Consider the following 26,885-nt stretch of genomic DNA (forward strand, 5'->3'; position numbering starts at 1 on the left):
TTTTTTTTTTTAAGTGAAGTGTATATGTAATTCCACCTTTTATGAAGCGTTTAAATAAAATCCAGTGAAACCAATTATCTACTGCGGTCAAGTCAGCAGACATTCAGATCTCCGTGGTCAACTCAGCAGACACTTAAATTGTAGTGCACCTATACGCTGAAACTTACGGTAAACTCATTCAAACGGCACAGATCGGGAGCGAGCGGACTTTGCAAAGTTAGCGGAAAGATTTACATGAAACGACTTCCGGTTTTATACCGATGAACATCCGGTCTTCAGAATAAGATGCCAACAAAGTATACACATTGCATAATGGAAATGAGATTAAATTAATTATATTCACAGTAAGTATAAAACATGCTACCTGCATCTCCTGAGTTAAAGGGAAAATACACCTAAATTGTGTGTAAAGTGTCTTTATTCTTTGAGTTGAGGGTTGCTGGAAGTTAATAATATCTGACTGACAGTCAATTAAGATATTTTACAAAGCAAAAACTCTGAACTGAATTTGTATCTTCAAAAGGCACATTTTTGAAATGTTTAAGGTGCTATAAAGATGTTTTTTCAATAATTCCACACAATGACTAATGCACAATGTTCAGGACAAAATGGGTAATTTCACAATATTTAAGATGCTACAAAAATATTTTCTCAATATCAGACAATGACTGATATATATATGTTGAGAACATCGTTGACTCCACCCATACTGAAAATTTGACATTTTTACTGTACCAATTAAGAGATATTTCAAAGTAAATGTCGTACAGTTGAGTCGAGAAAATATCTAATCAATGGATATTTGAAGTGTAATAAAAAGTATTTTCTCAATAAGATCAGACAATTACTGATATACATGTGTTGAGGACATCGTTGACTCCACCCATACTGAAAAATGTTTGTAGCATCTTAAATATTGTGATATTACCCATTTTGTCCTGAACATTATGCATTAGTCATTGTGTGGAATTATTGAAAAAAGATTTTTATAGCGCCTTAAACATTTCAAAAATGTGCCATTTGAAGATACAAATTCAGTTCAGAGTTTTTGCTTTGTAAAATATCTTAATTGACTGTCAGTCAGATATTATTAACTTCCAGCAACCCTCAAATCAAAGAATAAAGACACTTTACGCACAATTTAGGTGTATTTTCCCTTTAACTCAGGAGATGCAGGTAGCATGTTTTATACTTAATGTGAATATAATTCATTTAATCTCATTTCATTATGCAATGTGTATACTTTGTTGGTATCTTATTCTGAAAACCGGATGTTCGTCTGTAGAAAACCGGAAGTTGTCTCACGTTAATCTTTCCGCTAACTTTGCAAAGTCCTTCGCTCGCTCCCGATCTGTGCCGTTTGAATGCGTTTACCGTAAGTTTCAGCGTATAGGTGCACTACAATTTAAGTGTCTGCTGAGTTGACGACGGAGATCTGAGTGTCTGCTGACTTGACCGAAGTAATTATCTTCAGAAGTCACATAATTTGTTAAATAGAGTCCACCTGCGTGCAATCAACGTGTCACCAGATCTTATTTAGGGGCTTCGTCGCAAAGTCTGTGCGTACATTTATTCACACAGCAAGTCGTTTTTAATTTCAATTAATCAATTTTGTGTTTCTGGTTCTTTCCAGGGATTTCCAGTGTTTCAGTATAAACACGTCCACAGGGGGGCGCTGTGCTCAAACCGGTCGTGGGCCTGAAGCGCGCTACAGTTTGGGGGTAACAAAGGTTACCATGGAGACCTCTCACATCCTTTGTTTTAGCCAGGAAAGCGGAAAGCGGCCCAACAGCTGCTACATGGAGCCCTGTTAAGGAAAACGCCATGTTACTAATCCTTAACACAGCAGCTAACGTTAGATAAGGCAGGCGACAGTGGCACTTAACTATCAACAGAATTCACGTAGCAGAGGTCAGAAGACACGCAAACTAGCTCACTTTGAACCAGTTTGCCCTTTAAACCGGTTAGTGCTAACGCTAGCTAGCTGGGACTTCCTTGCTGCCAGCCGGACCAGATATTCGCTCTCACGTGAGGTCTGGAAGTGACGCGTGAGAACCACTCTCCGGTGAGAGGAGCACATTTTTCTTCCTAAACGCATTTGTTTTCATCATTCTGTCCATGCTGGATAAAGCTGGCATTTACCAGAACGAACAGACTCGAGCTGGAGCGGTGACGTTACGCAGGGAACGTGACGGTGGGCGGATCTCAGGCAGCCAGTAGCGGACTAGGAGGTCTCCGTCGGCGTTTTAGCCAGACGGGCTAGCGATGACGGATCGGATTTCTCCTGCCGGGGTCAGGATTGTGAGCCACCAGAAATGATTTTATGTTGACCACCCTACAAGTAAGAGATTCTCGTCCGGCTGCGAATGTAATTCTCGTGATTGTGGTCGGTGTGTTGGCGAAATTGTGAGAGAGAGACTGTGGGAGAGGGTGGGTTTTTTCCTCTCTGAATCCTGCTACGTAGAGGAAGGAGGTCGACAGATTTGGAAGAATGCGGATCCATCATTGTTGCCTTCTCGCTTTCCCCCTCAAATCGAACTGTTTTACACTCGCAAACTGCAGTGTGTGTGATTTCTCTTCCGTAAATCCCCGTTCCGTGTTTACGGTCTACGAATTAGCGACTGCTCTGTGTATGACAGTGACAGCCATCTTCAGAAGCCTACATGTTCTTCAGCAGCTACAGCATCGCTGTATAGGCGGAGGTGTGTGTGTGTGTAACGCTTTGCTCCATAATTAGTTTAGTAATGATGTCCGCTGTGGTGAAGTCTATTTACAGCCGGACCAGAGGGTGGATTCACAAAGTGTCATTTTTCCGCGTTATGATGAAAGGTCTCAGCCCAGTGCTTATGACAGGATAAGGGAACGGCCTGTGCTGCCTTCAGGGGCTCGTGTTAAACCCGTCCTCCCGGTCGGAAATACAATTGCCAAAGTATACGTCTGTTAGGAAATAACATGTTTGTTGAATTTGTTGAAAAGCAGTAAAGGGACAAAGTGACCTAGACAAGAAGGCTAGACAAGATAAGTGCATGAGCATTTACGTAGTTTAGTTAATGTAATAAAAAAAGAAGCTTTGTCACAGATAAAGAGTGAACAAAGAGTGACACACATACATCCCGCACCAGTAATGTACACATAAATGCAAATAGTTGATATTTACATCGGTTTCTATCATTGCTCCCACACTGTTTGTCAGGTGTCCGTGGAGAGCAGGGACCATTACACATTGGTCTCGGGTTATCTGACTAGATGGCGGTTTCTCAGAAGCCTCGTCATAAGGGTTTAAAGGCCAGCGTGAACGATTAATCTGCATATGATCGCAACCAACAGTCAACTCCGAAGGCGTCGTATTACGTAATAGTGGGCTGGGCATGCAGAGAGCGGAGAGGGAGTGAAGACGTAGGAGGATACGTACACGCATGCACACACGGAATTACACTCTTGGATTTTGACAGCTTTTGCACGGACAGATTCTGGACGTTTTCACAGAGGGAGACTGTGGAGGAACGATCCGAGGAGAGTAGCCCCATTGTATTGAGTACTACTGGTAAGACGCTCATGTTAGTATTCATATGTATTTATTTCATAAAGTCTTCATATTAGCGATGCAGATGTGAATTCGTGTTTTAATCTGAGGATTGATTAGATATAAACACAACATGGGCTCACACAACCAGGACGGAGTGTGCGCACTATCCGTGTATCCGTCAGTGGAGAGTCCAGATTCCACCGTCATAAACATAAACACGGCTCTGTATGAGTTAATATTTGAGCGTGTTGACGTCCCGAATGTTGCATTCGGGTGCAACACATCGTCGCGACTCGTCGAGTGTTCCGGTAGGAGCCGTGTGGTGTTTACATTAGCGCTGGGCGATTAAGACCCGAGCCACGTGCTGGTAGCTGGGGACCATGTGGCCATTGTAAACACTGCTGCCCTGTGGCTCTTTATCTTCTGGAACAGGCTGCGTACTTATTAGTTTTTTTTAAATTACGGATTATGTTCAACATACTCTGCTGAACGTGTGTTTGTAACAAGTTGTTTTTGGGAGCTCGATGAAACTCCAGCACTTTGCTTGTTTGTCCAGGAGGGACTGTAGCGCGCGTCCATTGCGTAGGAAGAGAGTTTATGCATGCATTATGAAATGCCACCAGCGCCTATTTGCATGGAGCTCCCCTTACACCGCCTCATACACTAATGATTAGGTCCAACCACTTATTGTTGTAGGAAAGGTCGGGTTCCTTTACATGTTCGGGATCACCTGCAGGTCATGGTCCTCCCCCGTGTGTTTGAGCGCAGCTATTCTCCACTTAACGGACTAGTGACAGCAGGAGATGAGGGAAGGTCATTGTCAGACAGCTGCTCTGTCAGGTTGTCTTTTGTCTCAGTCTTTCTGTTTACTGGCTGCAGGACAGTGACACACATCTAGATGGACGTACATTTGTACAATACGTCGCAGCACTAATGTTAAGTGTGTTTCCTTCATCATGATCATGAAACAAAGGTAACATCAGTGCATCCTTTTTTATATTGTCTTTTTCAACATGTGAATCAGAGCTGCAACGAACAATTATTTTGTTATTCAATTAACATAGCGAGTTGCCGATTCAATTTTCTGTCAATCGACTCTGCAGTTAATTGACTTTGCAGTTATACTGTGAATGTATCTGCATATAGATATTATGCTTTATTTCACCATCATGACTCTTACATTTCAACAATAGTAGTTTGACAATGATTGAATTTAGATGATCAATATGGGAGTTCATATATTCGCCATTATTTATTGCACATTCTGTGTTTGACAAATGTACCACACAACCTGCCTTTAACCCTTTCATACGTCACGCTACATACACAAGGTCGTTGCAGCGTCAATGCTAAACACAGATTTCCTCAAGATATTGTACATTTGCTAATAGAGTTTCCGACTTCTGAGTTCATTAAGAGTTCACTGCATCAGGCTCACTGTAAGCAAAGTAGTTTATCTTTATTGTCATACACTTATAGTTCAGCAGCCAACATCTACAGTAAGGTGATAGCAATCTTATTATATATATATATATATATATATATAATATATATAATATATATATATATATATTAAATACATATATATATATATATATATATATATATATATATATTAAATAAATATATATATATATATATATATATTAATATTAAATAAATAAATGAATATAAGGGAGAAGTCTGTTTTGTATCGAGATGCAAGGGCGTACGTGAATGTGACAGGATGCCGGTCAGCGTGTCGGTACCAGAGAGCCCGGAGCTGAGACTAACAAGGTGCCTGAAAGCTCCATCTGAAGGTCAGAGGTCACTGAATGGGAGATGGCGACTGTCTGCGTGGTCCCCTCCAGCCAGACCGTCCCTCTGATCTCTGCTCACCTAAACCCCACCTCTCCCTTTGTCTCCCTCTCTCTCTCAGACACACTCATTCGCTCTACGATTGTCTCATTAATATCATTGCCATCTGTTCCATATGTAGCAGCCCAATTAGAGAGATGCACTTTGACCCTACCTGTCCAAATTTAATTTGAAAGTCTACAGCCATCCCCGCGCACTCTTTTCTCTCACACACACACACACACACACACACACACACACACACACACACACACACACACACACACACATATATGTAATGACAGTGTGCTTATAGGCTATCCAGACTTTGACCTTTCATTGTTGTCTCTCTACAGGGCCTGAGCTGATTTGTCAGCCTTGTGTAGGTTTTGGTTTTCACCCCCCAAGTGTCCTCTGGATATCAGCTGACCATGGTGGTCTGAGCAGGTGAGAAGCCTGGCACAGCGTGTGTTTACTCTTAACACAGCGAGGCTCAACCAAGAGAGGAGCAGAGACGGATCGGAGCGACCAAAAGCAAAACGCATCTTGAAAGGCAACATGTCTCAGAACAGAGAACTGGTGGTCTTCTACATAAACTATAAACTCTCCCAGAGGAACTATCCCCTCAACCACATGGGGCTCTCAGAGCCTCCCAACAGGACTGACGGGGGGGAGGCAGGGTCGGGTGAGCAACAGCGCGTAGCGACGCACGGCAACGGGACTTTCAATGGCACGAGTCCCGGGACCCCGCCGGCGTCCCCGCTACGACAGCAACGGTTGGCGTCGACGACGAGCCTGGACGCGGTGAAGGAGGCCCTCCGGGACTCGGCCAACGAGTTCGAGCTGCGATACGCCCGGGCCTTCAGCGATCTGCACAACCAGCTGCACATCACGCCGGCCACGGCCTACCAGAGCTTCGAGAACGTGATGGACGAGGTGTTCCGGGACGGGGTCAACTGGGGCCGCATCGTGGGGCTCTTCGCCTTCGGCGGGGCGCTGTGCGTGGAGTGCGTGGAGAAGGAGATGAGTCCGCTGGTGGGCCGCATCATCGAGTGGATGACGGTCTACCTGGACAACCACATTCAGCCCTGGATCCAGAACCAGGGAGGATGGGTGAGTCTCTCTCTCTCTCTCACACACACACACACCACGAACAGAGAGAAGTGTGTTTCGGTGCTTGTGGTATGATGCTGGGTGCTTAATCGGGAAAGTGGGTCAGAAGTCAATTTTGACTTGCCCCCATACAAATAGTTTTATTTATTGGCGGTTAACAAATAACAAAATGACTCAAATGAATTGCCATGTTTGATCTTCATGTTTATTAATGGAAAAGGAAGCAAGATGGCTCACTCCACAGAAGAAACTACAGAAGAAACTTTAATTGGTTAATTGTTTTACTGGGCCAGTGAGTTGCTCGATACACTAGTCCCAACACGTCTTAACTTGCCCCGGGCAATCCTTATAGTTGAACCCCGATCACGGGCCAGTTGGTCAGCTCTGCCTGGCCTCCAGTGACACTGTCTCATTGGAGATGCACTCATCTCATGGACAAAAGAACATCCAGAGGGTCGATTTGATTCCATCCTACATGTTGAGACTTGTGGGCCAGATAAGCCAGCACGCTAGCATTTCGATTGCATCGGCCTCCGTGAGATTGTGACATGATGACACAGAATTGGGGTTGACCCTTTGACCAGCGGGGGCGAAAAGACTAAAGATTAGATATAACAGACCTAGATAACAGGCAGCACACTCGTGCTATTAAAAAAACCCCATCTGTGCTTAAAAGCAAAATCTTTGTGTGGTCAGCAGCTGGTTCAGCTGTTCTCTAATTGATCAGCAGCACGGAGCTCAATGGGCTGGATCGAAGTGGGAGCTTAACGGGCTGCATCAGGGCTTTGTGGCTGTTTGCAGCCGGCCTGCCTGGGGATCGAAGTTCTCTCATCAGGGTGGGATGAGGTCCGGGGCTTTCACAGATAGCCCTTTGTTTCGCTCTGGTCAGTTGATTGGCTCTGTGCTTTGTTGCTTTTCCCCTCTTCTTCCACTATCTGTACATTATTTTCCCTCCTCTCCTCTCTTATGTTCTTCACCAAGGCAGCTGCATGCAGATGAAAGCTCCTTTTTTTTTCTCTGGGTTTAGCTGGAAAGTGGGCTGTCCTGGTACCGACGATCCCAGTGTGTGTTTGTGCACGTGCCCTCGCAAACACCTCCTGTACAGTTGAGGTCAGCTCTTTTCCTTTGTGCCGGCCATTTGATGGCATGAAGGACAGGGGGGTGAGGGGGGGGTGGTTATATTTGCTGCAGCGCTGCATAACGCCAGGTCGAAGTTCGATCCTATGGAAACTGACACACCGAGATGAAAAATCTCATTGGGCAGACGCAGCGGCAGACCTAGAATCTGTTCATTTATTTCAGTGGACTGTGGAGATAACACACAGGAGAGCGGGATGTGGGTTTGGAAACCGGTGACAGGATAGTGAAGGCCAAATCATGCAACATATTGATGTTTGTTGTTGTTGAAGGGATGCTGCATCATCCTTCCCACCAGCTCCTGGAGGTCTGGTCTCATAAATACACTCCTGCGTATGTTTTTAGCCACGCTAACATCGTTTCTTGGGCAACGTCTGTCAATCCCCTCCGGTTTGGTTCAGCATAGAATGTTTCAACAGGTCCCGGATGGATCGCGATGAAAGTTGGTGCCGACGCTCACGTTCCCCAGAGGGTGAATCCCAATGACTTTGGTGCCTTGTCCCATGTTGTGCCACCATGGCCGCAACAATTCGAATGTGTCCTTTCTTTGCTTTGGTTTACAAGCAACCACAAAGTTCAGCTTCAGAGAATGTGTTGGTTGAATTTAAAATCATCCAGACACACGCATATCTTTCATAGACCGTTTGCTCAGCAACAAGTCAGACTAACGACACCAGTTGGCAACGCGCTGCCGTTGCTTGTGGTTCGTGTCTCTGATGTCGGTGCAACCTTGACTTGGAGAAGTGAGCGAATTTGTCTGAAATGCTGAATGGATCGACGTGTTGAGAGTATCCGCTGGTCCGGTTTCACTTCTCCTGCTGTCGGCCAACATCATCCTGAGCACATGATGCCACTTCCTTTCCCGCTAAGCTTTGTACAATTCACTTTTTTCCGTTTTTTGAGCGAGTGAGAGAGAGAGAGCTGTGTCCCGTGTTCGTGATTCATAAGTTGACACTCTCGCCTCAGGGGGTAGTCCCCAGCTGCTGTGGCAAACTAAAATACAGAATTCAGTAGGTGGTTTTACCGTTACAGTTGTATCATTTCTTCCCATCGCTCTATTCCCCCCCCCCTCACAATATCATTACGTTCTCTCTTTTTATGTGCTTATTCCGTTCAAAGTCAAGCGCCGCTCTTGAGAAAAGCCCACATGAGACTTTGTTGTTTTTCCTTCCCTCTGTCTTTTATTTCCCCCTTTCTTTCTTTCTTTCCCTCCCTCCCTCCCCCGACGCTTCCTCAGAGGGATGAAGCACGGCAGATGTGGGAACCCGAGTATAGCTGTGAGTGCTAGCTGATGAAATATTAGTCTGCTCTGAGCAGCGGCAAGGTCACTTTCACTTCGGTTGCTAGATCCCTCTGTCTCGCCGTCTCATTGTTGCTTCACAAATATCGTAATGCTGTTAGGAAGGAGAAAGTAGAGCGGGAATGACTGTTTGTGTGCTGGTAGACAATATGACATGAATGAAAGATGAAAATCAGTCCAGGTGAAGTCACAGGTGTTGGCATAATTAGTTGATCTGAGCTCAGAGGTGTGTTTGTGGTTGTCTGAGCGCCGTAATCTGACACTTGAGAACAGACTCCAGGACAGCGTTGCATTCACAAACCAACAGCGTATGAGGGAAGCTGCAGTATCTCCCAATATTACTCGAGACAATTCTACAGCTCAGACAGTGACTTGATGAGTAGATTGACAAAAACAATTTGGTCAAACATTCTCTGTTTTTGGTTTGATAAAACAAGCTATTTGACTTTGCCTCCTGAGGCTGTGGGAACTGTATTTACTGACATTTGTCTGAGCGATTAATCAAAACATTAATTAGTACGTCACCCTTGGCTCTGTGAAATTATAATGGACGGTTTTCTATGAAATGAAATGAAAGTATTAATTACTTTCAACCAAATTCTGCGTTTTTACTAAGGCTGGGTAGCGTCACAAAATGACGATAATACCGGTACCCTTAATGTGATACCGATGCCAATAAAGAACATAATTTGATACCTTTTTGATTCGATACACGTCATGTGACTGGAAGTGTTCCGTTACGTAAACTGCCACCACAAATATATTCTCATCATAAGTTGTGTGGTGCAGCTATACTTTCCAACGTTTTGGTGGCATCTCGAGCTGCCAACCCGACTGTATGGGTTGTAGCTGCTGCATCGCATTAAATTCAGTTTTGCGTTGCAACACCATACAAATGGTAACTTCTGTCTAGATCTCTGTGACTGGACACGTTTCGATAGCTCTTGGTACTGGGTTATTTTGGTCGAGCACCAACACCCAGCACTAGTTTATATACATACAAAAAGGCAGTCCTTTTGAACTTGGGGGGGAATAGTTTAAGCGAGAGTTAAAAGTGAAAAGTGTTTTACACAACGGAGCAAACCTCGCTGTCGGATAATAAAAACCGGATGAAGCCTAAATGATCCCGCCGGAGCTCATTCCGGAGGATATTTGACAATAGTTGGGGATGTGAGATGAATATGCTCAATGGCCCCGACTCTCCCTCCACAGCATGTGGTGTTAAAAGAAGCGCACGAGAGCAAAGCCATATATTGTCAGATAATAAACTTTGGCAGGCAGCAGAGGTAGAGACAGTGCCACCGACCTAATAACGGCGTTTCCAGCGGAGCGAGCGATGGCAGTGATTACTCAGTGGAGATTGAGCCGCCTCAGGGTGGGGGTACGGGGTTATTACCAATTATAGATGAATAATATCTCCGCCTGCTACTGGGGGAAACAATGTTTTGTTTTTTTCTCTCTCTTTGACAGACTAATAAAGGCTAAGCTAATTTAGAGGCAGCACACTGCCACAGTCTGGGGAAGCTTGGCTGGAGCTGGGGGGGGGGGCCAGGCACAGTTTCAGTACAGAAGCAAGGGAGCAAAAAAGAGCCCATTATCCCAGTGGTGCTGTTGACGGTCTCTGTAAGGTGAAGCAAAAGTTAACGACAAGAGAAATGTCCTCAAGCAGTGAAGGTCTGTTTCTCTACTACCTCTGTCACTTATATACTGTATACGTATACACGTATACAGTACACATGTACCATGTTCAGCTCCAGCACCTATAGGATGAGGTCTGGTGACATCCTCTACTGTCTCATTGTCAACAAACCTCAAGAAACGACCAATCACAACGACCTGTGCCATAGAGCTTCGCTGTTGTCCAAAAACGATATAGAAACCCAAAATGCATCAGTGATTCTGTCTGACATGTTCCTTCTTTACCATGAACACACTGTAGCTTATGTTCAGTCCCACTATACACTGTCCTGCTGCTGGTAAGACCTGAGTACCAAACGCATATCCATCCACGGCTAGAAGTAGACCCCAACAAATTCACAATTTACTTCTTTTTAAGGGACGTTTCATAGAAACTGCAGCGTCCAACTATTTATAAAATTACTGGGTTTTTTTGATGAATGAAACAAAAGGATAAATAAATGAAACGATATATCCATAACCCAAAGATGAGTTTTTTTGAGGGAGTGACATCCACATAAGTAGTGATTAGGGGGAAGGTGGATAATATTGAGAGGTGGACTCACGTATTGTTTGTTTTGGCCTTCTTTTCATGGGAGTCGTTGACAGAAGCAAAGAGACAGCATGTTTATCTGTGTGTGTGATTGTGAACGTATGCAGGCTAGCTGTTCTGTAAAGTGGCTTAGACACTGAGGCTGTAATGAAAGACCTGTGGCGGGTGAGGCCATTGACTTGTTTTGACTCGGGAAGCACCTGAGCTTCCTTTGTGCTTTCTCCGTGACAGACTTATTCTCTCTTTCTCTCTCTCTGTGTAATTAACATGCACATAGGATAGGCACTTGGATCCACAAACTACCCTACCGGAGAGGAGCAGGAAATCTCACCCATGGGACCTATCTGGCCCGCCTCCATCTCTGCCTCTCTCTCTGCCTCTCCTCCTCACCCCCCCCTCTACCCTTCATCCTCCATACGTGCACCCCTCCCACTGCCACCGATCAATTTTGTCCCTTATTTTTCTATCTGTACCTCCCTTCCTCCTCCTCCTATTCATCATTTTCTGAGCTCCTTCATTTCCACCCTTGTCTGCCCTTCCTCCCCTCTCCCCTCTCCCTCATCCCTCTCTACATCCCAGACTGCAGTGGCCAAACATATTACAGAGCAGACATGCGGCCGCACGCCTCGTCAATCTCGCCGTTAACCCCGTGTGCCCTTGCTCCGGTGTGTTTTCTCTTTTTCTCCCCATGTCAGTTTGTTCATCAAAAACATCGTCGCAGCTATCGATCCCCTCTGACTTGATCCCCCGCTCCCTAGACCTCCACCCCCACCTGGGCAGCTGCCTCCGCCGTCCCTTCATCTTTCCCTTCATCATCCCACTTTGACTCTCTGTCCCATCCTCCTCCTCCTCCCTTTATCGGCTCCTATTAACGGCTCACGTGTGGCTAATTCGGAGGGATGTGTGTTTTTTTCGTCTTTCTGGGTTTTGTTTTACGGACTCATCGGAGTGTTTTTTAGCTAATCGGACAAAGTTCCAGTGAGCCGATCGTGTGTTTGTTTGTCATCACGCGGCGCAGGGTGGTTGTTGTTGTTGTTGTTGTTGTTGTTGTCGTCGCATACATTCGAGCACTCTATTGTATGGTGGCGCGCAGCAGAGGGGAGGGGACAGCTCCAAGTCAGACTGGTCATGTGACTACCTCAAACAAAGGACCTGTGGCCACACACACACACACACACACACACACACACACACACACAGGAATTTGCCTTACTGGCTTTTAGTTTTACCCGACAGGTGTGTCGTCGCTTTGTAGAGAAAGCCATCGCTTGAAGCGTCATTGCCATTGTCTCGATTTTGTGACACACACAGAGTCCACACACAAATGTAGACAATGCTCCTAAAAAGCTTTTTAGCATGGGATCAATGGCGGCCACTTTTGTTCGAGCGGCGTCAATAAACGCCTCTGTGTGGTGGGCGGTTCCATGCAGACCGCTCTCTGGATGGTTTCATGTGAATGCAGCAGCTCAGCCGTGGACGGGTCTCATTGTTTTTGTATGCGTGTGCTGAAACTCAGACATGAGTATTTCATGATGTGTGAGGTCTGTCGTGTGTGTGTGTGTGTGTGTGTGTGTTCAGACCCAACGTTGTGTGTCAGAGTCCCAGCTTGACAACGACAGCAAACAGATTGCATGATTTAGTCGCCTCCAGCTCCACGAGAAGAACATCAGGGACGTGTCTCATGTTTTTCAGGTGTGTGTGTGGGTTTATGAGAAGATGTAGAGACTCTTGTTTGCCATTTTAAGGAGAGGGACTTGGCCAAACCATTCCTGCGTGGTTGCAGGAGGTGGTTACGTGCCCCGTTAGATGGAGAGGAAGACGAGGGCAGTGAGTCAGCTCGATGAGGACGAGGGTTTGTGGGTGAATGGCTTACACTGCAAGCGAGCGCGTGCTGCACATTTCTATGTGCCTACGAGCCGAACAGCTGGGCGAGCGAAGATGCTGCGCTCAGTTGCCTACGTGCTGCTCCACTTCTCCGAGGCTTAGTGTTGAAATCAGGTCACGAGTATACCCCCCCTCTCCTTCCATCTTCCTCTCCTCCCCTCTCCTGTCTGCGTGCCCCCTCGTTTTTTCTTTTTTTTGTCTCTGCTCCAGCCCACATCCACAGCGACGCATTCGTTAAAAAAAAATTTCTCCCCGTCTTCTGTCTTCTCGCAGCAAAGCCCGAGCATCCGCCTGCATCCCTCTCCTCTCTGATTGCATTTCATCCCGGCCCTTCCCTGGCTGCTCTCGCCTCTCCGTTTTCTCTCTCCGTGCTCATATCTGTGATCAGATTATGAGGCATATCATGGGATTAGCGAGTCTCATGGCATGTATTAAAATACGCGATCTGAGGAAAGGATGGAGAGGGTTGATGAGTATTTCATGGTAATGCGGCGCCCGGCCCTGTAGAGTGCGAGGACTAAATGATGATCAAGAGCGTCGTTGCCATCATCGTTATATTCATCACTTTTTTTCTTTCTTTTTTTTGGCCTGGGGGGTAAAGCAATAAAGTCAAGAGATATCCTCAGTGGCTCTGCAATAAGAGAGAGGAGATACTCATCTGCACTGAAGTGATTCTGGGGAATCGGCTTCTTTCATGTTGTCAAACTTTATGAAAATGAAGGGAAGTGTAGTTTCAAGGAAATCTGTCACTGAGCCTCACCTTACTTTACTCCTCATGGGTTCCCCCCTTTTCTCAGTTTGCTGTCGTTTTCATCAGCCTCTGCTTCACTCTCCTGCTTTTGTTCTCGTTCCATCTCATTTCTCCTTCTCCCTCCCTGTCTCAGTCTCCATGTTTCCTCCTCTTAACTTCTGTGTCTCCATCACCCGGACCGATGGCAGGTCTCGGGGTTATGGTGAGGCGTGTGGGTTGGGTGATGGCCTACAGGGTGGACGATTGTACCGGAGAAGAGAGAACCCCCCCCCCCCCCTCATTGCTTCAGCGACCTCGCTCCGGTTCCCCCTCTCCGTGTTTATGCTCTCCTAAACATGTGCGCTCTCTCCGCCAGAGGTAGGAACACACAGGTGTGTGCGTGCATGCGTGCGCGCTGACAGAATGGGGTTTTGTGGAGAGAGAGATGGCCCCCAGAACGGGGCAGGGAACAGATTGGAGTCTGAGCCTCCGTGTCCTGACTCATTAATCTCCTCTTTAATTCATGGTGTCACCGGCGGCTCGACACGTGCACACGCACAGAGACGGCTCCATGGTCCAAAAGAAGAAGAAGCCAGACGCACTGATGCTGGCGCAAACGAGGGGATGTTTAATGATTCAATTTCCTCATTTTTTGGTGGTGGCGGTCCAGCCAAGAATGTGAAGTCAACACGAGTGTGAATGACTGATGGATGACAACTTGCCATAGCAGGTTACTCTAGGTCTCCATGAGCCCCGTGCAGAGGAGGAACGAGGAAAGGTTGCCGAGTTACAATCAAACCACTTTCCCTGAACTTGTTTCAAAGCTGACACTTAAGTTCCTTTTTTACTTGGAGTTGCTGCCTCTCTGCTTTTTGTTTTGAAATGTCATGTCTTCTTGTTCCTAGCAGTGCATCGTAAAAATAAGTAGAGGGAAACCACGTCCAGTGCATAAAGAGCCCTGTTTATGCAGACTCAAGCTTACATATGAAATAACCACACAAGCAATGGAAGAAGAACTTATGCCATATGAAACATTGGCACATTTCAAGCGACATGGTTTGAATGGATGCGCTCCTCTTCAGGCATCAGCAAGTGTATGTATAATGTACATGTTTTCCTCTCTTTTTGGCTGTTAGCCTGAGCAGTCTCTCTTTTTTTTGATTGAGCCTGACTCTCCTAAGTGTTACCCGGCGTCTGCTGAAGTGGAAACCTTGAACCAGGACTTCCCCTACTTGCTCATTAAAGGGCATCGGTTAAATGCCTGAGCTGTAAGCTGCCACTGTGCTGTGGGTTTTCTCCGCTTAGCTCTACCACAACTTCCTACCTTTCCTGGTCACACGGGATCTTTGGCGGCTGGCTCGACTTCCCCTGTTTCTGAAAATGCCTCGGTGATTGTGTAACGGATGATAAAGGGTCAGAAGGCCTCGAGGAGGAGCAGGAAGTGATGGAACTCGTGGAGATGAGGACATTGATAAGGAGGGAGGAACAATCGCTCACATTGTGGACCTTTTTCCCCAACTGACCTCAGATTCTGTTCTGTAAAGATTGAAACTGATATCATGGCACCACCAGGCCACGAAAATAGACGGATAGATGCACTATTGGTGATAGTGAACACAGTAATACTAATCATGTGATGGGGATGACACTCTTGATAAGCATGAGGGTTATGAAGTTGTGCTGCATGTAACTGTAAGATCATTATTTTGCATTGTTCTACTGAACCGAACTGAGGATGTGTTGGGACCGACACAAGTCTATGTTCCCAGCTCAGTGTCCTCTTGATCGGGACCTGTTTATGTTCTCAGCCATGTATGTTTTATCAAGGTCAACGGACTCACCTCCGGCTTATAGTCTCCTGATGTTATACGCCTTCAAACCTACACCCTCACATTTGCAGGCGTAGGTTTTTATCTTTGGACATTGATATCTCCACGGTTTACCCTTTCAAACTGCATTTGAAATGTCCATCTCTTTTCAATCGTTTGCAATTTGAACTGCGAAGATGGCCCGTACCAATCTCTCACCAACGTTTGGGGCTCCAGCTAAAAACGAAATAAAACCACTGCTGTTTTCTGCCTTACAGCCAAAGCAGGTTTCTCATTTACAGAAGCATTCAGAGCCTTTATTCAGGACCTTTTGTAGAAGCACTTTTGGCAGCAATGCCACCGTGGTGCACAGGCTCTACAAGCTTTGGGCACCAGAGGCCTCATTTCAGACACTTCCAAACGTCCGAAATTCTATCTTGTCTCAGTTTAGGATGACCTATAGGATTTTAGGTATGACAGAAACATGTAGCTGTATTTAGGAAAAACCCCTAACCTATCTATGGATAGATACTTTTCTAAAAAAAACTGTCCAAACTCAAAGATTTCCCAAGTTAGCATGCCATAGATGGAGCCTGTCCTAAATTCTAACCGCATTGTTGCATGAAAACCGAAATATTACTTTTGAAAGGCTTCTCAAACAGTTGGATGGCGCTTTAAATTAATATATAATGAATGAACAAAATGGAATGATAAAAGTGGGGGTTCTCTTCCTCCACCGACACAATTGGCCGTCCTTTTCTGTCCATAAAAGGAAGTTAGCTGTTCAGAGGCAAGTGTCCAGGGGAGTCCTGGTGGTTCCAAACGTCACCCTGTTCACAGTATTGGACTTTGCTTCTGGGGACATTACACGCTTTAGAAATGGTTTCCTACCGTTGCTCAGGTCAATATGCCCCGAGTCTCTATGACTTCAGAGCTCGGTTGTTTGAGAACTTTATACACGCAAGTATGTGCCTTTCGATATCACTTCCAATTATTTTGACGCAGGCGGCCCCCAATCAGGTTCTAGAGGTATCCCAAAGATAATCACAACAGACAGGAAGCAGCTGAGCTGAATATCAGTGCCAGAGCACAGTCTGTATACAATATCTATATATTAACAACAATATTTATCCTCCAGAAAGACCATTGACGTGTTTGTAAGTGTTGAATATATCATCTCAAATACAGTCTGTCCTTCAGCTTGACAATTTACATTTTGTTACAGCGCCGTGTCTGAGGAAGCTTATCTGCCGTTCCTTTTGATCTCGCCGAGTCGCTGTGATCTCGTGATCCACTCGTGGACTGTGTCTGGATGTAAGGCAGAGGTCACAGCTCATCCACTCACTGTACTTGGACCTTTACACGTGCTCTCGTGTCATATGAAGTCACCGTGTTTGCTGTAGATCGCACTCCATCAGTCACGCGGATGCAACAGTGACTTTACTCAATAAACACCAACAGGCCGTGTGGTGTTGACGTGTACACATCCCGAGTGTTGCAACTCGCTAGGAAATGTTGCTCAACTACATCTGATATCTTGAATATTAAGAGCAGCTTGTTCTTCTTCATGTGACTCCTCAGGGATCTTCAGGCTTTGGGTGAACTCTCGAACTGTGGTCCTGCTTTCAATTTCCTACCGAACCCCATGTGCTCAGACATTTGCCAGATCACTTTTGGGATTCTTTAAAACAGCTTTTCTGTAATACTGTCTTCAGTTAGACAACTTTAGGCTTGGAAATAAGTTGTTCTACAATATTCTGTCAAATATTTACAGTCACTGCTGGTGTGACTTAGATTCATTGAAAAAGAGACGGCAAATAAACCCAGCATTTTCTCACATTCCTTGGCCGTTCATTGACTGACTGTGCGGATGTGGCCTTTATGGTGACTCATCACATTCTGGTCATTCATGTAATTGCGCAGATACAGAAAACGCCCCGTCGTAACATCCGTACAGAGAATTCTCTCTCTGGATCGGACTGGTTGGTCTAGATAGTTTTTGTCAACTCTTAGCTATTCAAAGGGAGGTGTTGCGCGCCCACACACACACACACACACACACTGAAAGCGGCCCTTATATGTGAGAGTGCATGGGAAAATACCTTTGTCAGCTTTCTATCAATGAGACGTTTCCGGTTTGCAACACTGAGAACCCTCTGGAATCTTCTCTGCATGTGAACGGGAGCTTCAGCTTCCTGTGTAGCGTCGGCACCGCTTGGTCACGGACACCATGTCTGAGTCCAGCGTGGCCGGGACGTCCTGTGCTCCGACGGGTCGCTAGAAAGCCGCCCTTTTCTGTTGAAAGCGAGCTGTCTAGGTCAGATGTTGCACACAGAGACTCCCAGTTTAAAAAGGAACTTGATAACACAGCTGAACATTATTATTACACACTAATGCGGGTTCTTCTTTGCAATAAATAGTCGTTGTAGATCACTTTGTGAAAAGCCAATCGCAAGTTCTCAGTCACGCCTGACTGATACTGGTTTTGCTTCTAAGTATATTTTTATTGCACCATAACGACGATGGACACAATTCTGACAATAACATCACTCTAACCTAATCGTTTACATGGTGAAGATTTGATTGTGTCTATTAAAACTTCTACAATAATGTAAAGACCCTCATACTCAAGAATCAGAACCAGAAAATATTTGGAATTTTTACTTGACAAATTATGTGAATTCGTCAATTACCAAAACATCTGTTGGCTAATTCTGTCAGCGGACCAGTTGTTAAACAGTTATAATCACTACCAATTACTGGAAATGTTGTGGTGCGTCAACTTCTGGTCATTCCGATGTTCTCACACACTGAAGGAGATGAACAGATGCGTCTGTCTCTGCTCAAACATGCTGATACAGACGTTCAGCCTGATGTCACGGTTGCTAACATGAACGCAATGTGCTTCCTCAAAGTGTCTCCAAGTTATTGAATATCAATTCATCTCCAACCCGATTTTTACCTGAAAAGGATGTGATGTATTAATCAGTGTGTGTGTGTGTGTGTGTGTGTCGTGGTCAGAGGCTTTCACCATCAGGGGATTTGAGTGTTGCAGCTTGTTATGGTGCAACACCGGAGCAACCGACAAGTCTGAGCTGATGAATAGGAAGCTGCTGCTAATGATCGTTAAAATGCTGCTTTCTCCACATGTAGCACTGGGCCATATATCAGCCACGGAGATGGACCTGCAAGCCCAGACGCACACATCACACACACTAATCAGCAGCTTTCCAGTAGCCGTGGCAACTGACTGCAGGATCTCCTTCCCTGTGCCCCCCCCCCCCCCTCTTTATATCCAAACCTTTTGCTTTCATGACCTAATCCTCCCCTCATCCTTATTCTTTTTCCTCTGTGGCTAACGAAGAAAGAGAAAGTTAGACCAAGCCAAAAAAAACGAGCCGAGGCCTGAAAGCGCTCTGCAGGCCGCCGAGCACCTGATGCCCTCTGGGAGCGGAGCGCAGATACAGAAATAAAGGAGTGACCGTGTGAAAGGGAAGAGGGAGAGAGTAGATGAAGACTGGGTTTACCTGCCGGGTGGGACGAGGGGAGATGGAGCACATCAAACCTGACATGTGTACAGTGAGCTGACTGGTAATGCTGGGGAAGGAATCAAACAGAGGGCCCCTCACGAGAGCACCAACTGCGTGTTCATCCACAGCTGAAAATAGTCCTCAAACAACCTTAAAGCTACCGTTAATTATTGATCATTAAAGCTGCTTCACCAATTTTTGTGAAATAATTTGAATATTAACGTCAGAAAAGAGAGCAATGCACAGTTTTCGGATCTTTGTCAGTCTGCTTTAAGCGTTCATAACCTATAAGACACAAACAGGTCCGCTTCCTACATCGTTGGAGGGATCGCTTTCCTTTGCACTACCACACATTCAGTACACATTCTTTCATTATATGTTTACAGCCCGCTTGAAGGACATGTCTTGACAAGTCTGTCTTAAAGGTGTTGGTCACCATCACAAGGTGCGCTGGTCTGTTCTCTCCGCCCACATTCCTCCAGCCTCGTCATGGAAGATCTCACAGAACGGGTCGGTCAGTAGTCGGACTGACCCTTTTTAATTTGAGATCGAAAGAAGCCGCAGTCAAACATTAGCTCATATTTCATGATGTACCGTGTAATCGCATTATGTCATTACTTACCGTAGTGCTGTTCATCAATCCCCTGTGGCGGATTCCACCTTTAACTTGGATGCTGCTGAGTCATCGTGGTGCTTAAGAGCAACTTTGCCCCTGTGCATATTTCCACCCAGCCTCTTGTTACACCCTGTGGTCTGTTTTGGCCCACTTAGGCTCCTGTGTGTCCGTCCATGTTGCTGTCTGTGTTACATTGATAGTTTAGTTGGTTCCTACTAAAGACCCGTAAAAGCCACAAATAATATAATGCCATTTCCCAGAACAGCTGGGCACCGTAGTTATTAGCAGACATGAGTCAAACTGGAGGAAAGGGGGATTTTGTTGGGCACTATTTTCAGCTGCGGACTGATACACGTTCGGTGCTCCGGTGAGTATTTCCAGCTGCAGGACGGCGTATCTGAGATCGACTCAAAATAAAGTTCCGTGTGGGTGTTCATCATAATGACGGAACATAACAGTCAGTGTCAACACTGTAGCCGTGTGCGTCATGAGTAACTCCTATAGTTCATTCTGGTTTTACAGCGAGCAGGAAGGGCCAGTTTATCCTTTCTGGAGACGGACATGTGCTGTCCGAAGGAGAAGGACGAAGACAAATGTTTACTCCTCCTTTGACAGCTGACTCCCAAGCAGAGAGAGATTCCTCCGTTAACAACGAGGCCTTTCTGTTCAGCAGGGGAGAGGAATGAGGTGGGTTGAAGGTGAGATCCTCTCCTCGAGTGAACCCTCCCATGAGAGGCACAGCGGCCTCCAGAGGAACCTCCAAACGTGCTCCTGCAGTTGAACCCTGTTACATAGTGACACATTCCTCAGATCTTACTCATTGACCGGGTAATGTGACCCGGCTCACAAATGTAGAAGCTCCTGCGGATTGTTTGCTCACGGAGTCTCTACAGGATGCAGTTTACTGTAGATGTGTGTTTATTTAGAGCTGAGCTATGAATGAACAGAGCTACTGTGAGAGCAGCTCGGCCCCCCTTCAGATCCAAAGAGCAGGCACAGCTTTAGGAAACAACACCATGGCAGTGAACAAATGAGAGCGATGTGCGGATGACGTATTTTCGCAGGCCAATCCCGGAAGTTTGCATCAACAAAAAGCCATCTTTATTATTATTATTATTATTTTATTATTATTATTATTATTACTGCAGGAAATAAACTGTGTGGCAAGCAAAAGTTCATGACACTTGGACATTTTGTTCAGCGTCATCACCATCATTATACACTGACATACGTTTCTGTGGTGATGACACACTTATTGAGCTGGAAACCAGTTTCTGGTCGAGGCCGTAGCGAGTCAAAGAAGTGAGCCCCCCCCCCCCCTAATCTACCACCAGCACATTCACACCCTGCATGTTCTTAGAAATATTAGCCGCAAAGGCCAAAGATTCCGTTCCTCGGAAGCCCTCCTCTGCATCATATTGCAACATGACAAAGAATCAAATGATTAAATCCGCCCCGCCCCCTTAGTAACCAGCTAACTATGTAGTCACATGGTCGGTGAGCGGTGACTGAGGGAGCAGTCAGTTGTTGTTCAGTCATTGTTCAGTGTTGGTCCAGCGGTGGTGTTGATGATGTCACCAGAGAAACTAGACTCCACAGTTCGTCGTTAAACAGAAGTCCGAATGACTTAAAAGTCTTGGACTGACGCCTCCTCGCTCCTCCCCGTCTTTCTTTCTACCTGTGACTTATTAAAGTGACCTACAGGCCATCACAACAGTCCCCTGCACTGACCCGTTGATACCAGACCACCGTGGTGATGCTCGGTGTGAAGCTTCGTACACAGAGCCACACCAGGCGTCATTGGTCACAGTGATGGTAACATCGCTGTCTCATCATATTGGAGGTGATGCGGTTATTCCCTGAGCCGATATATATCGATGTATTTATAACGTGTTACTAGCATTCTCTGTGTGGCCGCAACAAAGCAGATTGTTTTCCAGATGAATCACTCGGTTTGTCAAGAAAGTGAAAATGTATCTTATAATTTCCTAGAGCCCAGGGGCCATCTTTAAGCTCAACCATCAGTTGAAACCGCAAGATATTCAGTTTACTCTGTGTGGCAAAGCAACGCAGAGCCTCTGAGCTGTGACCTGTAACCAGAGACTGTTTGGCATGTTTGCTTGATGTTTCTCCCCTTTTATTTTTGGCTGATATATGTATTACGCAAGCATTTAAATTTCTAGCTCCGCTGGATTAAGATGGAGGCTGGGCCCTGTATTTACCCGATGCTGTAGTGAATTCAGGGTTGATTTGATGATGGATCACTGTGTGGTTCAGTCAGCGTGAAGAGTTCCAATCTCTGGATTAGTCGAATTGGAGTCCCACCCCTCCCCCTCCCGCATTCTTTCTGTGATTCACTGATTACTCCGTCATTTCACTCTCTACTTCTGTCTGCTTTCTTCCAGTAACAGCCCCCCCCCCCCACCACCACCACCACCATACAATCTCCTGTCCCAACTGCACCTCTGACTCAGAATCAAACATCCGAATTAGTCATTTCCACATTTGTTAAGATGATTTCATCTTAAGAAAGAGCTTTGGCCTCCCAAACAATGTTAAGTGATTTGTGGAGATGAGGACAGCAAGAGCAGTGACTCAGTGGGTCAGGTCCAGCTCAGCTGATCCGGTTTCTACGTGAGGTTTTTGGAGCCTGACTGGCGCCTCCCCGTGGCTGGACATTGAAACTGCGCGTGCTCTGCGTCTCATTTCCAGGAAATGATTTCAGTGGGCGGTAATGTGGGCCTCTGCGAATCGGAGGATGACGGTGGGAAAGAATGTCAGCAGCAACAGTGTGATGGGGAGGGGAGCAGAAGCTGCAGCGTTGAACGGGTCCAAACGTTTGAATGACGAGATCTTGTCCCCGGTGCACAGCGTCGATGCAGGTGGCCTTTTGGGGCTTTCTCCTCTCCTCATCTGTGTTTTTGCTGCGGTGGACGGAAAGTTCCCCATGTGAGCGTGTTGCTTGTGACAGTCATACGGAGACCCGGCTGTGGGTGGCTCAGCAAACCTCTGCTCGTTTGAGGCCCGGAGACCTTTACAGAAGGGACTCTACCTGACCCTCTAAACCTGAGACCTTTTGTTTCTGAACGGGGACTTTTGGGAAGTGTGCGTGTGGTTTCAGATTTGACTACTCTGGTGTTAACCCTGTCCTTAACCCCCCTTTTTTTCTCGTCTGCTAGGAGCGCTTCGCCGAGATCTTCGGGCAGGACGCGGCGGCGGAGAGCAGGAGGTCTCAGGAGAGCTTCAAGAAGTGGCTGCTGGCGGGGGTGACGCTGGTGACCGGCGTCGTGGTGGGCTCGCTCATCGCCCAGAAACGCCTGTGAGAGGGGGAGGTGCTCGCCGGGCCTCCCCCTCCACCCGCCGCCCTCAACCCACGCTTACCACGGAAGTTAAAATGAAGGTCTCGTCAGAACTGCTGATGATGTTTACTTTTTGTTCTTGTTTTGTCCCCCCCCCCCTCCCCCTCACACACCCCACAGTGGACTAAGAATCCTCACATGTTGTTGGAACTTTTGAGAAGAAGACAGAGGAGGAAGAGCTACTTTTCGCGTGTTCACCTCATTCCCCCTCTGACAAGTGTGCGGTCACACAGAGACAGACACTGTTCCTTCTCCTCCTTTCTCCACTGAGTCTCTCTTTATGTTTGTATGCATTAGTTTTAACAAATTGATTTTGGTTCCCCACGTTTGTCCTGAAAAGAGGTTAAAACTGACCCGGGTCTTCACGGAGGTGAAGAGTCGGTGTGTTGTTGGGGCCCGGGCTGCTCTACATGTCCCGTCTTAAGCTTGTTTTTGCTGCTCGTGTGTGCCATATGGAGGATGTAGCACCATGCTTATTGGTTTCGTGTGCACGGCAAACGAGAAGGAGTCTGAACTCATTCAATAAAACACGGGAGTCTTAAACCCGGCTCCTCCTGCTTGTTTATGGTTGTTGGTGCATTTTTGATTCATGAACCTTTAGCGCCCCCCCCCCCCCGCTCACCTGTGCCCCTTGGTCATACCTGGCCTTGATTTGTTCCCGTTTTGCGTTCGGTCAGCGTGCCCGGTGCCGGCCCACTGTGTGTTTGCGTGTGGCGAGTTCTCCGATGCTGTGCGACTGCAGTTCATACGGGCAGGGTGCGTTAACCACGCGGTAGCTGAGGAATGCAGCAAATACTGTAGCAACACATAGAACAGAGAGAGGGCATCAGAGACTCCTAGGGCTCGCATATTTGGGTGTTTTTCATTTGGCAACGCCTTATTTTAGCCCCACTATTGAGCATTCAGAAGCCGTACATAAACATTTAATAAATGGTTTATAAAACACTAATTCGTTACTAATTTAATTGTGACTGGTGTATAAACGGTTAATGAACGACTGATATATGACGATACGTGAACAAATGCTCGTGTGACATTAGATGTTTATTAACTGTTTATGAACACAAACTGCTCATTCAGGTTTAGAAATGGTAAATAATTAAATAGGCCAAAAGCTAGAACATAACCTGATAATATACTTTTTTTGATGTCAACAAGATACATACTCTCTGGGACATTTTACATGTTTAAAAACCAGCTTGTCCGTGCTCTCTGGGGGACAAAAACATTGTTTATTCATTCATTATCTGTTCACAGTCAGTTTATAGATGCCAAGTTATAATTGTTGAAAAAAATACATGAATAAACACTTGAAATACCCTGATAACGGTTTACAACTACACTATAGTGCGTTGACGTCTTTTTTTTTCTTCTTCTTTTTTAGCTGCACTATTAGTCAATTGATAAAGCAACAGTTTTGATAATTGGTAATAATTATCAAACTGAAATGGCAAAAGATACACTGGATCCTTAAATGTGAGGATTTGCTGCTTTTCTCTAATGTCATGTTATATAATTGCAAATTAAAGATCTGTGGGTTTAAAATAAAGTGTTGGAGTCATTTCCGTGCTAATTTTGCAATAACATCTTTACTGCAAAGCTCCAACAGGTTTCCCCTCTTGTGTTGTGATTCAATAATCATCTCTTTGTGTTTAACAACCATGAGTCCAATCTTGCATGTATCAGTGACACAGTCGTGCTCCTCCAGAGTGAGCGCGGAGCCTCCTTTTGAAGAATGATGTAGCAAACTGATGGAGGCAGATCTGAGTCTGTGAGGAGACCACGTGGTCCTGCTTCGGATGTCGTTTTGCGTTTCATTAGAAATGCGTCAAAGCGCGTCAGTTTAACCGGCCGGTCGGCAACACCCACATCTTCACATCTCATCTCGCAAACACTCACTCCAAGTTACCCCCCACCCCCCCTCAGACACCTCGAATCTGTCAAATCTCCATCCGTCTCCCCTCCTCTTCGCCTCTCCATCCGGCTCCACCTCTTTCTTCCTCTGCGGTCCCTCGGCTGTCAGCGCACTTAGCCACGTGTGTCAGTCACAGCTGGCCCACCTGCTGCTCGCACACGCGCGCTTGCAACTGTACACGCTTTGCCAGTCGCACGTAGTCCGTCTTTGTTTTGTTTTTCCAATTTAAAGCTGACAGTCAAAGGAGGTGTGTTTGTCGCCTGGCGTTTCACGCGTAAACAACTGGCAGCTCGACTAATTTACTGGGGATGTGAGGGGGGGGGGCGGGGGTACTTGGATCTCTGTTCCCAGAATCCCCCCTACAGAGAGAGGAAAGGACTTTGCTCACAGAATCAATTAATCTCTTTCTGAACCGCTAACCCTGGATCAAATATATGAAAAAGAAAAAGCTTCATTGACGATTGGTGAGCACCAATGCTCGTGTTTGAGCATCTTATTAGCCAAGGTTCTGCTCTCATACATTCCAGTACACAGGGTATAAATATATTTTTATAGCGTTAGGAAAAGCCCCAACAAGAAGCTCCTCGCAGGCTTTCCTCTGCCGTCCCGGGCCCTCACTGAAACAAGTCCCCCTCCTACACAACTCTGTGTGTGTGTGTGTGTGTGTGTGTGTGTGTGTGTGTGTGTGTGTGTGTGTGTGTGCACGTGAGTTTCTGTGCGGGAAAATGTTATTGGAAGCACACAAATGAAGTGTTACAGCATTGGCACGACCCTATATATATATATAAATATATTTAAACCAATTAGAATAGTGCGTTAGTTTAGTGACATATTTAATAAAATCCGAACTGATGGCATTAAAACATTTATATTTGGTGTAAAACAAAAAGCATAATTGTGACCCTTCAAATGGCCTTAAACTCCATATTTGCATTGATGGGCATTGTCATTCATTGTGTGTTTTCTTATGAGTTTTTTTTTTAGGATTATTGGACTGTCAGACAAGAAAATGCAAACAAAGTGAGGATATTTTTGAAAAGGTTCGGTCTCTGGTGCGTTCCTGTTGGCCATAAAGAGTTACACAATCAGAGATCGCAACCACGTCCAATGGTCTGTTCCTATGTCTTCGAATGCCGTTGTAAAATGCTAAATTACGTTGAACCTAATAAAGCCAGTGTTGGAAGATGTACCAAGTCTGCCGTGTCTTTTCCATGATGCATGCACGCATGAAGAGATGCTCAAGTCAGCCGGAAGAAAAGTACATGTTACGCCCGAAGTCACTGCTCGGCTGATGTGACGCAATGGGAATTGCTAAGCAGGCTTATAGTTTTAGTGTGCTGCTATTTGCTGCAGATGCGAACATTTGCTAATTAGCGCTTAGGTGTGGATGGAAGCGGTAGTGTGTCCGTGGTCCCACAGTCTGCTACACACAGTTCCTGGTTCACCCTCCCAGCGGGGACCGGCGGCCGGCCGAATGAGAGGAGACACTTGTGCCGCGTGCTGAGCTCTCCACCTCACGCCGGGAGCTTCCGGCTGCAGGTGGAAGGCGGCGGTGAAGCCGGATCTGGGTCAGCGGGTTGTTCGCCGCCGGAGGCCCTGCTGCAGTCTGAGCTGACAGTTTCTGGTGAACCGGCGGCATCGATGACAAGCATTAAGAATAACTATGTAGAAATAGACAATCTTCTCGCTGACTCGTTTACTTATGTAGGTCATATAGAGGCATCAGTATTACATCGAGACCGTTTCAGAACCAGTTAAAAAATCCTGACAGTAACTAAGTAAAATTACATAAGTTAAAGTACTCGTGCAACCAAATATAAATATATATATATATATATAATATATATATATATAAAATATATATATATATATATATATATATATATAATATATATATATAT

At 45.9% G+C, this 26,885-nt stretch overlaps 1 protein-coding gene across 2 annotated transcripts; it reads left to right on the top strand.

Moving 5' to 3' along the window:
• Positions 1–2,225: 2,225 nt before the first annotated feature.
• Positions 2,226–26,099, top strand: bcl2l1 (BCL2 like 1). 2 transcript variants are annotated; one of them, XM_079274492.1, is made up of 3 exons: positions 2,226–2,341; positions 5,719–6,475; positions 22,890–26,099. In XM_079274492.1, exons 2-3 carry the CDS (start codon positions 5,921–5,923, stop codon positions 23,031–23,033), a joined length of 699 nt encoding a protein of 232 aa, XP_079130618.1. In that variant the 5' UTR covers positions 2,226–2,341; positions 5,719–5,920; the 3' UTR covers positions 23,034–26,099. The 2 variants fall into 2 exon arrangements, with proteins under 2 accessions (XP_079130618.1, XP_079130619.1); XM_079274493.1 differs by lacking the exon at positions 2,226–2,341 and adding an exon at positions 3,453–3,544.
• Positions 26,100–26,885: the final 786 nt, after the last annotated feature.

The sequence above is a fragment of the Melanostigma gelatinosum genome, assembly GCF_949748355.1.
Source record: "Melanostigma gelatinosum genome assembly, chromosome: 8".
Taxonomy (NCBI): domain Eukaryota; kingdom Metazoa; phylum Chordata; class Actinopteri; order Perciformes; family Zoarcidae; genus Melanostigma; species Melanostigma gelatinosum.